Source organism: Halichoeres trimaculatus, unplaced genomic scaffold (genome assembly GCF_033239565.1).
Source record: "Halichoeres trimaculatus isolate MK-OKI-2021-1 unplaced genomic scaffold, fHalTri1.1 fHalTri1_scaffold_1, whole genome shotgun sequence".
Taxonomy (NCBI): Eukaryota; Metazoa; Chordata; class Actinopteri; order Labriformes; family Labridae; genus Halichoeres; species Halichoeres trimaculatus.
The window spans coordinates 42,081,184-42,094,097 of NW_027437179.1; the positions used below are offsets into that span (position 1 = coordinate 42,081,184).

At 40.3% G+C, this 12,914-nt stretch overlaps 1 protein-coding gene across 1 annotated transcript; it reads left to right on the forward strand.

Moving 5' to 3' along the window:
- Positions 1-749: 749 nt before the first annotated feature.
- On the forward strand, positions 750-11,508 carry mcm2 (minichromosome maintenance complex component 2). Its single transcript, XM_074668851.1, has 20 exons — positions 750-847; positions 3,396-3,589; positions 3,675-3,847; positions 3,953-4,083; positions 4,165-4,303; positions 4,392-4,489; positions 4,575-4,696; positions 5,992-6,199; positions 6,305-6,439; positions 6,522-6,713; positions 6,800-6,893; positions 6,988-7,066; positions 8,391-8,562; positions 8,672-8,798; positions 8,913-9,025; positions 9,137-9,301; positions 10,466-10,540; positions 10,634-10,816; positions 10,892-11,047; positions 11,136-11,508. Exons 1-20 carry the CDS (start codon positions 842-844, stop codon positions 11,244-11,246), a joined length of 2,673 nt encoding a protein of 890 aa, XP_074524952.1. The 5' UTR covers positions 750-841; the 3' UTR covers positions 11,247-11,508.
- The last annotated feature ends 1,406 nt before the right edge of the window (positions 11,509-12,914 follow it).

Below are 12,914 nucleotides of genomic sequence, written 5' to 3' on the forward strand. Positions count from 1 at the left end.
AAAACAGATACTTTGAACCTGACAGTCTGCAAAAAATGTTACACTTTGTGCTCAAAAAAAAAAAATGCAATAATTTTAAATAGGAATAAAACAGAACTAAATACTACTTAAACTAAATAAAATGACAACAGGATAAAATTAATGAGATGCAGGGAAAAAAAGGAAATCCGGAGCATTTATGTTCAAAGAAGGCAGTTCTGAGTTTTCCCGGGAAATCTACAACGTCACAGACCCCGCCCCTTATTATACAAGAACGACGCAAAGACGAAGGTGAGTTTGTTTTACTAAAAGGCCTGCACCGCCGTGGCTTATAATACGTGAGATAAACTCCGTTTACTAAATCATTGGTTGAGATAAAATTAAGTAAAGTTTTGACAAAGCACTGACGTCAAACTAAATATGTTAAAATATATAAATTGAACTCAAATTATTATCAAATTATTGTATATTCTTTAAGATTAGATATGTTATTTAATTTATTCTCAATGTTTCAGGGACAGTATTATTTTAAATGTTGATGAGTGGTGCCAGTTTGTCCAAAAAAACACTTATAAAATAAAAAAACACAATTTAAAAACGTGTTTCGGGATATAAATGTGTACCAACCGCAGAAACTAAACGAGCCGCCCTCAAACCGTTCACTAAATCAAACATCCTGCTTTGTAAGCCCGGCCCTATTCAAACCGACTGACCAATCAACAGCCGCAGCTTCACTGCCATACTTGAATATGCATTACTTTTCGCGGGCTTTCACCGTCACGTGGTCGTTCCGCGGGAAAAGAGGCTGCTGCAGGAAGCAGACAGTTTGTGTAGAAGAAGCGGACAGAGACACAGCAGGACAATGGCGGTGAGTTAAAACTTTAAATAAACCCTGCTAAACACTTTTTTTTTATCGAGTGAAACCTTTTTTCTGAGGATGAGGAAAGTTAAACGAAGCAGATTTTTCTTCTCAGATTAAGATTATTCCTGTAATGAATGAGTGTAGTCTGCTTTTTCAACAATACCGGTGTGTCAGAGTTAAAGAGTTTTTATGTCTGATCCGTCTTAAATTTGTAGTAAACTTTATAAAAACTTACATTTTCTTTTGACAAAGTTAAATAAGTTAATGTCTAATTAAGAAAAATCAGTTGTTCTGTTGTTTTGTCGATGAGCTGCCATGTGGCTGTTAGTAAAAATGTCAAAGAGGATTCATAGTCAGCTCTAAAACTGACAAATAAACCGCCTCTAATTAACAAAAACGTTAATAACACGTTACAACAGGCACCATACACATTAGATTTTGCAGGTTTGATACTGATGTTCATTTGATTTTATTCAATCGCCATACTCTGCATGATCTCTTGGTGTCTGTTTCTGCGCATGCGCCTTACCTGTTGTTAAGATTTCTAATTTTCTGATATTTGCTAGTCTCATAATCAGGGGCGTATTTAGTGGTTCGGGGGCCCAAGACAAACCCAGTCAATGGGGCCCTCCATGTCCTTGTAACTCCTCTTCCTCAGAGCTAGACTGGCCTTCCCTGGGTCCACTGTCTCTTTCCCAGAATCAAGGCATGACACAGTGCTAGTCTTGTACATGGTAACTTAACACAACTAAATGCATTTCCTCAAGTTCTGTACTTTAGTTTGATTTAGAAAAAAGTGAATCCATAATTGAGTCCACTTTGTCCTGGATTTGAAATCTTTTATGGTCAATTGACAGCTTATTTGTCTCACAGTGGGGAATTTACAGAGTAACAGGAACAAACAAGAAAGGATGAAGTGAAAAACATTACAATAGGTAAATATTGAAAAAAATAATTTAGTTAAGAAAAAATATGTAAATATCAAGCACAACATCAAACTGGAAAAAAAATCTACTGAAAGAGGTGATATTTACAGTTACCATACTTTTTGGTACTATTATTTTAAAGTTAATGTATTTTTATTTGACCCCCTGTCCAGTGAGGTATGTTTCCAAAAAAGAGATTTTGTACAATAATGTTTATCCAATCCATTTCCAATCCATTTTTATTTGTATAGCACATTTTACCAACACAAGGTCTCCAAAGTGCTGCACAGAGTAATAGCACTAATAAAAACAGACAACCAACAGCAATGCAAAAGAAATGAAAGATAAATACTAATATTAAAAAAATATATTACAAAAAAATGAATTTAAAACATAATTAAAACAGATGAATAAAAATAAAAACAGTCAGAGGACCACACAATTTCATGCCAGGTTAAACGCAAGTGAATAACATTGTGTTTTTTTTTTTTAACAAGACTTAAAAGCATCAACAGAGGGCGCCATTCTAATGTGTGGTGGAAGATTATTCCACAGCTTGGGTTCGACAACAGAAAATGCCCGGTCGCCCCGACTTTTAAGCCTTGTCTTAGGAACGACACCTGGAGCTGGCTCTCAGACCTCAGCGAGCGCGCAGGGTTGTAATGTAATGAGGGCTGAGATGTATACGGGTGCCAGTCCATGCAGGGCCTCAAAAACAAACAATAAAATCTTAAAATCAACTCTAAAATGAACAGGGAGCCAGTGCAGTGAAGATAAAATCGGTGTATCACCAACTCAAAAAGTTTGATTTAGAGAAAATGATCCTGTTTCCTGGGCTAGATAAAGTCCTTAAAATCCTAAAAGTCTGATATGTTTATCTCAGATCTCAGAGCAACATTGGTTTTATTTCACACTTGGTTGAAAATAAGAAAAAATGGGGAAAAAAGTGTTTTTTACCACTTTCTTCCTGAATCAAATGTTCAGATGTGTTGTAACATGGAATAGCCCATTGAATAAGAAGGGAGGGGGAGGACCCAAAACCATCATTACAGATTAAGCCTTTTGATGGATTTTGAAGCATGTGAAGTAAGATTTAGAAAAAAGAAATGCTTTCAATCGAAGAGAACTTCATAAATCAGTTTTTAAGAGATGCTTTGGGGGCCCCTGGGAATCTTGGGGCCTGTGTTTGCCTAATTGTAGCTACGCCCCTGCTCATAACGCGACCACATACAAATATATCTTATTTATATTGTTATTGGCATGTCCGGGTTTGTAGCTCCATGACAGTCTGAATTATTGAATATATAAAATAGTTCCTCATGTTGTGACTGTTTCTGACTCTTTAAAATGTCCTTAAATCTTCATTTTAATCCCTGCTGACCCCATGGGAATGGTTTAGTGTTTATTTTGTGGTTTTCATGTTAAAAACATTTAAATGGTCAGATCAGATTCAGGGACTGGGCACAAGATGTGGACGTCTGTCATAACAAACATTTTAGGAGAGAAACTTTCCAGTTTAACGTTTATTGACTTTCTGAGGAGTGAATTAATTTAAATTTCCTTAAATGTTGCAAATCTTTTAATCTATAGTTCATTGACGTATTGTTTTCATATCATCTTGCGATCAGGATTCCTCCGAGTCGTTCCACATGGCCACCAGCCCCACCCGAGGCCCCAGGAGGGGAGACCTGACCTCCAGCCCGGGTCGAGACCTGCCCCCCTTTGAGGATGAGTCGGAGGGTCTGCTGGGAGATGGACAGCTGCCGGGGGAGGAGGAGGAGGACGGGGACGGAGAGGAGCTGATCGGGGACGGGATGGAGAGGTGAGGATCTGAACAAACACACACACACTCTTAATGTCCAGGATGTGGTTTCTGTGGCCTGATGAGCATCTCCTCTCCTGATCAGGGACTACCGAGCCATCCCGGCCCTGGATCAGTACGAGGCTGAGGGGCTGGACCTGGATGATGAAGACCTGTCTGAGCTGTCGCCGGGAGCTCGGGCCGCCGCTGAGGAGGCGATGAGGAGGAGGGACAGGGAGCAGGGGATCAGCGGGAGGCTGAGGAGAGGACTGCTGTACGGTGAGGAGGAAGAGCTGAAAACACGCCCCGTTAGGAGGATTTGAGAGATGCAGCCTTTAAGATCTCTGTGTGAATCATTTCTCTCGTCTCGTGTCGTGTTTTCAGACAGTGATGATGAGGATGACGAGCGTCCGGCGGCTCGGCGCAGACGATTGGCTGAGCGTGCAGCAGAGGGCGTGGCTGAAGGAGAGGAAGAGGAGATGATCGAGAGCATCGAGAACCTGGAGGACATGAAGGTTGGTAACTGTCTTATCAAAGCTCTCATGGTTGATGTTTTGTGGCGTTCTGAGGTCTGACTCCGTTTCCTCGCCCTGCAGGGTCACACGGTCAGGGAGTGGGTGTCCATGGCGGCGCCACGCCTTGAGATCTACAACCGCTTCAAGAACTTCCTGCGGACCCACGTGGACGAGAACGGACACAACGTGTTCAAGGAGAAGATCAGTGACATGTGCAAAGGTTCGGGAGTTTCTCTGCTTCTCCTCCACAGTCACATGGAAACATGAGTGTGTGTGTAACTCCCTCCTCTGTGTGTGTGTGTGTGCAGAGAATAAGGAGAGTCTGGTGGTGAACTACGAAGACCTGGCAGCCAGAGAGCACGTGCTGGCGTATTTCCTCCCCGAGGCTCCGACCGAGATGCTGAAGGTGAGCTCAGGTCTCCTGTTTTCAGTCGCTCTGACCTGAAACCGTCTCGTGTCTGCGACTGAACCCTGCGTCCGCTCCCCCTCAGGTGTTCGATGAAGCGGCTAAAGAAGTCGTCCTGGCCATGTACCCCAAATACGACCGCATCGCTCACGAGATCCACGTGCGGATCTGCAACCTGCCCCTGGTGGAGGAGATCCGCTCGCTCAGGTGAGGCTGAAGGGACACGAGAAGGGACAGGTTTTCTCCCTCAGACGGAGGATTTAAACCTTTTGAGCTTTCAAAGAGGCACCCGGCAGGGGGATCCGCTCTCCCCACTTATCTTTATCCTATCTATGGAACCACTGGCAGAGAAAATAAGGACTAATTAAAAAATACAAGGATTAAAAAAAGAACATAAAATTGCCATGTATGCAGACGATGCTACTCTGTATTCAACTCATGTAGCTCAATCTCTCAAGGCATTAATGGAGGAAAGTCAACGATATAGTGACGTGTCTGGATATAAACTTAACACTAGTAAATCGGAGGCAATGGCAATTTGGCAGCCAATAATACATGATATTAAGCAGAAATTAGTGGTGGGACTTGATTTAAAAAATTAATCAAATTAATTATGCCATTTGTAATTAATTTGTAATGCCTCAGGGTACCTATAAATATGTTGCATATATTCCCACCTTATTTTTGAATGTTTTTTTATGTCTTTTAATGAAATCTAAAGGTCCTGGAATTAAAATTCTTTTTTTGGGCCCTAAAGCAGGTATGAGATTAAAATGCGATTAATTAGATTAATTAATTACAAATCCTGTAATTAATTAGATTAATTTTTTTAATCCCCTGACAGCACTAGTTTTAACACATGGAAAACAACTAACTCTCTATTTTGGAGAGAATTCTCCTGGAAACTTCAGATCAGATATTTTATAACTCCTATTATTTAATCAAAATTCAACAATAATATCACACCAGGATGCTGGCGCAACTGTGGAGAAAGTAAGACCAACCACACTCATATCCTATACTCATGTCCAATTCTGGAAGAATATTGGTCCACAGTTAAAGAGGAAATGGGAAAGATATTTAAATACGACCTCTCCTTACGCCTCCAAAACTTACTCTTGGAAACCCCCCCAAAGGTCCTCTCTCTCAAATCTGACAAATATCTGTACAGAATCTTAGGAATAACATTACAAGGTTATTTAGATCAACATAATATAGGTTTATCCTGTGTATATTCTTAAAAATGCAAAATAAAAAGTATGAAAAAAAATAATAAAGTCAGACGCGGGGCTCGTTTCCTCTCTAAACTTCAGGAAGTTTGTTCTGCAGAGGAAACGTTTGGATTCAGGCGCTTTGAGTAAATGTTTTCACTCTGTTTTACACACACTCTGCAGGAAGCGTCTCCCCTGAGAGCACAGCGCCATCTGGATCATTACGAGCCGTTAAATAATACACACACTCCCACACACACACACTGAGACTGATCCTCCTCTCGTCTGCAGACAGCTCCACCTGAACCAGCTGATCCGGACCAGCGGCGTGGTCAGCAGCTGCACCGGCGTGCTGCCTCAGCTCGGGATGGTCAAGTACAACTGTAACAAGTGTAACTTCGTGCTCGGGCCCTTCTTCCAGTCCCAGAACCAGGAGGTGAAGCCGGGCTCCTGCCCCGAGTGTCAGTCCCTGGGTCCCTTTGAGATCAACATGGAGGAGGTGAGGCGGTCTGAGAGGATCCGGGTCCTCTTTGTGGTTTTAGAGTTAAAGATGGAGAGTCTGGTCCCTCTTCATGGTGAGTTAACCTTCTTCTTCGTCACGCAGACCGTCTACCAGAACTATCAGAGGATCACCATCCAGGAGAGTCCTGGGAAGGTCGCCGCCGGTCGCCTGCCTCGCTCCAAAGACGCCATCCTGCTGGCGGACCTGGTGGACAGCTGTAAGCCCGGAGACGAGATCGTGAGTAGAGCCCGAGTGTGAATCCTGTCTGAGCTCATGGAGAGGGTGTCTCTAACCCTGACTCCACCTCCTCCTCCTCCAGGAGCTGACGGGAATCTACCACAACAACTACGACGGCTCCCTCAACATGGCCAACGGCTTCCCCGTGTTCGCCACCGTCATCTTAGCCAATCACATCACCTGCAGGGACGAGGGCGTGGCCGTGGCTGAGCTGACAGATGAAGACGTGAAGGCCATCGTGGCTCTGTCCAAAGACGAGCGCATCGGAGAGAGGGTGAGAGTTTGATGGCCTCAGGAAATGAAAACTCGGTCTGATCCCTGTGGAGGCGTCTCCCTGACCTTCTCTGTCCCTCTCTGCAGATCTTTGCCAGCATGGCGCCCTCCATCTACGGCCACGAGGACATCAAGCGAGCGCTGGCTCTGTCTCTGTTTGGAGGAGAGCCCAAAAACCCAGGTACACAGACAAACACACACACACACACACCCACCCACACCCACCCACCTGTGTGTGTGACTCTGTCTGAACACCTGTCTCCTCCGTCCTCCAGGTGGGAAACATAAGGTGAGAGGAGACATCAACGTGCTGCTGTGTGGAGACCCGGGAACCGCCAAGTCCCAGTTCCTCAAGTACGAACCAGATTTTCAAAATAAAATCCTCTGACGGCCGAAAAGTCAAACATTTAAAACACAGCTGATCATTATTCTTTACACATCACTCGTATTCACAAAACACCCTGAGGCTAAAAGTCGCTCCTAGTGCCTCATATGGAGCCACAAAATCTACTTTATCTTCACAATAAAGTCCATGGGGTGTTATTTTTTTTTTTTTTTAATTGAATTTAGAAAATTTAAAAAACAAAACTTTGCAAAGAATTTAAAGATTTTCAAACTTCAAAAAAGTGCAAAACTTTTTAAAATTGAAATTGCAAAAAACTTTTAATTAGAAAAAAAAATAACTTCCAAATATTGGAAAAAAATGTACCCCCCCCCAAAAAAAAATCAAAGAATTGGAAAAAAAAAACCAAAAATTAAAATTTCAAAATTTTCAGAACTTTAAACAATTTTGAAATTTCAAAATTTTGAAACAGTGATATAATTTGGTTTAATTAGATTTGACGTTTTTAAGACGTTTTACCTTAAATTTCAAAAAAATTGCAAAAAATGGTAAAATTTGAAAAATTTTGAAACAAAATTTTGCGAGGAAAATTCAAAATTTTCAATGTTGAACATTAAAAAAAAAGAAATTTCAAAATACTGAAAAAAACCCCTCTCTTTTTAAAAAGAGAAATTTGAAAAAAAAATCTACACCCCCCCTCCAAAAAAAAAACAATCAAAAATTTGCAATAAAAAGATATAAATCGAATTTTTAAAAATTTCAGAAATTTAACATTTTAATTTCAAAATTTTGGAAAACACGTTTACTAATTTTGCAAAAAAAAATTATCCTTTAGAGAGTATCTGTATGAGTTAACAAGTTAACATAGTTTAAACCTAGTAGATAATTATCCAAACCTTTTATTTAATTAATGTAAGTTTTTAAATTTATGTGATGTCTCCATTTTTTATTGTGATTAATTTTCAAAAAATGTGAAACTTGAAAAATGTGAAACAAAAATTTGCAAAGAATTAAAAGAATTTTTAAATTTCTAAGATGTTCCACCTTTTTATTTAAATTGAAATAAAAAAACCTGAAAATTTAAAAAAAAAATCTATTTTTTTCTCTTTCAAAATTTGAAAAAAAGTTCTAAAACCCCTCCTTGAAATTTTCAAAATTTGTGAATATTGAACATTATGAAAGAGTACCAGAATTTGTTAACATAAAGTTGCTCAAACCATCTTTTTTTGCTGTTTGTTAATGTCTCGTGACTTATCAAAGTTGTATATTTAGCTGCTTTTGAAGAAGATCGTTAGCGTTGAAGTCATCTAAACAAGTCTTTCCGTTTCTCTGTAGGTACGTGGAGAAGGTGGCGAGCCGTGCTGTCTTCACCACGGGTCAGGGAGCGTCTGCTGTGGGTTTGACCGCCTACGTGCAGAGACACCCGGTCAGCAGAGAGTGGACGCTGGAGGCTGGAGCGCTCGTGCTCGCCGATCGTGGCGTGTGTCTTATCGACGAGTTCGACAAGGTGAGAGCAGAAAAAAAAACGCTGAAATGATCTTTAACGCTCCTCACTCTGAGCGCACACAAGCTGACCTGTGTGTGTGTGTGTGTGTGTGTGTGTGTGTGTGTCTCAGATGAACGACGCTGACAGGACGAGCATCCACGAGGCCATGGAGCAGCAGAGCATCTCCATCTCTAAGGCCGGCATCGTCACCTCGCTGCAGGCTCGCTGCACCGTCATCGCCGCCTCCAACCCCATCGGTAGGAAACTGAGCGGAGAGGAGGAAGCAGACGTTTCCTCCTCCTCCTCCTACTCCTCCACCTTCTCCTCAGAGCGTGTTCCTCACCTCCTTTCCCCTCACTTCCTATCTGCAGGCGGCAGGTACGACCCCTCCCTGACCTTCGCTGAGAATGTGGACCTGACCGAGCCCATTGTGTCTCGTTTTGACGTGCTGTGTGTGGTCAGAGACACCGTGGACCCCGTGCAGGTAAACACACTCACACACACACACACTTCAGGTTAGATGATGTACAGAGGTATTTAGTCCAGGTGAGGTCAGCATCTCTTCCTGCTCTCTGATTGGCTCTTTCTCCCTCAGGATGAGATGCTGGCTCGCTTCGTGGTCGGCTCACACATCAAACACCACCCCAGCAGTAAGGAAGGGGGCGTGGCCTTGGAGGAGCTGGTTCTGCCCAACACGACCGACGTGCCCACGATCCCTCAGGAGCTGCTCAGGAAGTACATCATCTACGCCAAAGAGCGGGTACGACCACACGCAGACCTACGGCGCTCTGAAACACTTAGAGAGACAGAGACCTGCTGAGGGCACGGGGCGCATCTCTCTTCATTTACACAATTTTAAACACTTTTTTTTTTTAATTAAAAAGTTAAGAAACAACAAAAAGAGTTAAGTTTTGCAAATTTTTAACAAATTCTCAATTTATTATTCTTTTTTACAATTGTTTTTATTTCTTTTTTAATTTTCACAAATTATTGAAATTCATTTTTTTATTTCTAAAAATTTTTACAAGTAATTTTTTTTTTTGAAAAATGTTTTAATTTCTATTAATAGTTCAATTTTAATTTTTGTATTTTTAAAGTTGTTTTCTTTTTTTTTCTCTCTAATTTTTAAAAGTTATTGAATTTCATCTTTTTATTTTTGAAAATTGTATTTATTTCTTTTTTTAATTTTTACAAATTATCAAAATTCATTTAGAAAATCATTTATTTTATTTATGCAAATTTTTAAATTTATTTAAAAAAAATATTTTATTTTTAAAATTGTTTGAATTTTTTTTTACATTTTACAAATTATTAAAACTTTTTTTAAATTTTAATTTATTTCTGCAAATTTTTACAAGTTATTGGATATACCTTTTTTATTTTTGATAAATGTTTTTATTTCTACAAATCATTAATTTTTTTTTTTAACTGTTTTCATTTTTCTGAATTTTCATCTTTTCAAATTTGAATTTTGTCATTTCTTTTTCAATTTTTACAAATTATCAAAATTCATTAAAAAAATATAAATATTTTTGCACATTTTTACAAGTTATTTAATCTATTTTTTAAACCGGTAAAAAAATTTTTTTAATTTTTACAAATAATTAAAATTCATTTTTTAAATTAAAAAAAAAAAATTCTTTTTCCATTTTTGCAAATTTTTACAACTAACCAAATTTCATTTTTGTTTAAGTTTGAAATTTTTGAAAAACTAAGGCATCACATGTTCAATTTAATAAATAAAAATTAGTTTTGATAATTTTTCACTAGATTTTAACTATGATTAGAATAATGCACTTTTTGTCTTTAGTGTGAAGATACATTCGATTTTGTGGCTCCTGAATGACTTTAATCTGATGCTTTGTGTCTCCTGGATTCAGAACAAACTCAATGTTTCCTCTCGTTTCCTCATTTCTTTCCTCAGGTTCATCCCAAACTGAACCAGATGGATCAGGACAAAGTGGCTCGGATCTACAGCGACCTGCGTAAAGAGTCCATGGTGAGACCTGCTCCTCCTCGGTGACCGATGACGAGTGTTTCTCCTGTGTGTGGTCACGGTGAGCTCTAACTGTTTGTTTGTCGCCCCCTGCAGGCGACGGGCAGCATCCCCATCACGGTGCGTCACATCGAGTCCATGATCCGGATGGCAGAGGCTCACGCTAAGATGCACCTGAGGGACTACGTGGTGGAGGACGACGTGAACATGGCCATCCGGGTGATGCTGGAGAGCTTCATCGACACGCAGAAGTTCAGCGTGATGAGGAGCATGAGGAAGGTGAGGAAGACGCCGTCAAACGCGCGGCGCTCTCTGAGGTTTGTCTGGGTCTTAACCGTGTGTCTCTGCGCGCAGACGTTCGCCCGGTACCTGGCCTTCCGCAGGGACAACAACGAGCTGCTGCTCTTCATCCTGAAGCAGCTGGTGGCCGAGCAGGTGGCGTACCAGAGGAACCGCTACGGCGTCCAGAACGACACCATCGAGATCCCAGAGAAGGACCTGCACGACAAGGTAAGCCTGACCCCAGGGTCCAGCATCCAGGGTCTTTGAGACCACCTGATCAGCTGTTTTTAACCTCTTCCTCCTCGTCCTGGTTTAGGCGAGACAGATCAACATCCACAACCTGACGGCGTTTTACGACAGCGACATTTTCCGCTCCAACAAATTCAGCCACGACGGGAAGAAGAAGCTGATCCTGCAGCAGTTTTAGACCCTCCTCCTGGTCTCTGGATTGCGTCCCCTTTGTCTCCTGCGTCCTGTCTCTGTCCCTCGCTGTGGGCTGGTTGTAAATAGATGTAAATGTTGTTCCAGGAACAGGATCTGTTGTTTGTCTCTGACCTGAGGATGGAAACGTCACGGTCTCTGAGTTTCCTGCAGGATTTTGAGCTCTTGTAAAAAGAAGTGACCTCCATGAAGAGGTCGGATAAATGTTCTTACTGTTGGATTTGACTCCATGTTGGATTGATGCTGTTTGATATTAAAACTCTGTATTTGTTAGAAACTTTCAGTGTCTTCTGTTTTTCCTCTCGTCGCTCGGTTAAAAGAACTCCGACTCAAGTTGAAGCCGTTCACTTCCTGCAGATCCAACAGCTCAGAGGTCTCAGACGCGTTCAGGCTCCAGACTCTGATCTGTTGGAGAAATCAAACCCACAAACTCCTCCGATGATCCAACTCTCAAATCGAAAGTCCAAAAGCACCGTTAGAAAAAAACTGATTGCCTGGATCGACCTGTTCCCACTGATATTTGGTACCAGGAACCATATTTTTGTAATATTTTTCATATCCGTAAAACACTTTCTAGAGAATGGACGAATGAATAACTGAGTCATTTTGTTTGGATCAGCAACAGAAATAATCACAAACAAACCAAGAAAAATTAGAAATTGGCAGATGAAAAAGTTTTTTCTGAAGTGGAGCATAAAAATGCTGAACCCTTGATTTTAATTAAGTCAAACAAAAGAAAAAAATCGACTAAGGAGGTCGTGTTTGTGGGAGAGTTTGTCTGTGAACATCACAACTCAAAAAGTACAAACAAATCTTGATGAAATTTTCAGGAAATCTTCAAAAAAGGAAAAGGAAAAGGTAATTAACTTTTTCAAGGATTCTTTTATCATTGTGAGATACGGCTGTTTTCACCATATGTGTATGTAACTCCAACATAAATGGTTTGATTGCTTTGCAAAACAATACAAGACAAAATCACCATCATTTCTGACAGATGTTGAAGTACGATCCAGATCCTGGAAATATTCTGGATACTAAGATCCAGAACATGAAATATGAACTGGATCATCATAATTTTTAACACTGTTAGGAAACAAGTTATCGTAAAAACTTGCAGCTAGCACCAAACTGAAGCAGACAGTCTGCTGAAAGGGAGTATAACATTAAAGTCGGACTAAAGTGTCTGCGCTCTCAGAGGGCTTTTCTGGAAATCACCAGAACACTTTAAAAAACAAAATTCTTGAAAAATTGCTTTATCAATTCTCTTAATATGTTTTCTTGTCTCACATCTGACACTTTGGGTAGTTTTGGTTATTTTTTAAATTAGAGTTTTTAGTTAATATGCATTATTTTGATGAAGAAAATGTTTATTTTAAAACTGAGCTACATTTTAGATTTTATTCTGATTGCAGCTCCTTGAATTATCGATGATTTTCATGAAAAAAAAAAACTGCATTATTTCATAAGATCAGAGCTCAACTCCAGCTGTTTTTTAAGGAATGATGGGGTAAATACTAATAAACTGTCGTAAAATGCATTAGTATCTCAGTTTTGATTCAAATCTTTAATTTAAAGTGATAAAAATGAGACTCTGACAGTCCAGTGAGGCCGATCTGAAAAAATGAAATCATGGATTAAAGGAGAAAACAGGTTT

What these genes read in the sequence shown, in the direction of transcription:
- mcm2 (XM_074668851.1), top strand. An exon ending in GAGGAGAGGACTGCTGTACG is followed by an intron (nt 3,848 to 3,952) that starts GTGAGGAGGAAG and finishes TCGTGTTTTCAG; the next exon opens with ACAGTGATGATGAGGATGAC. An exon ending in TCATCTACGCCAAAGAGCGG is followed by an intron (nt 9,302 to 10,465) that starts GTACGACCACAC and finishes TTCTTTCCTCAG; the next exon opens with GTTCATCCCAAACTGAACCA.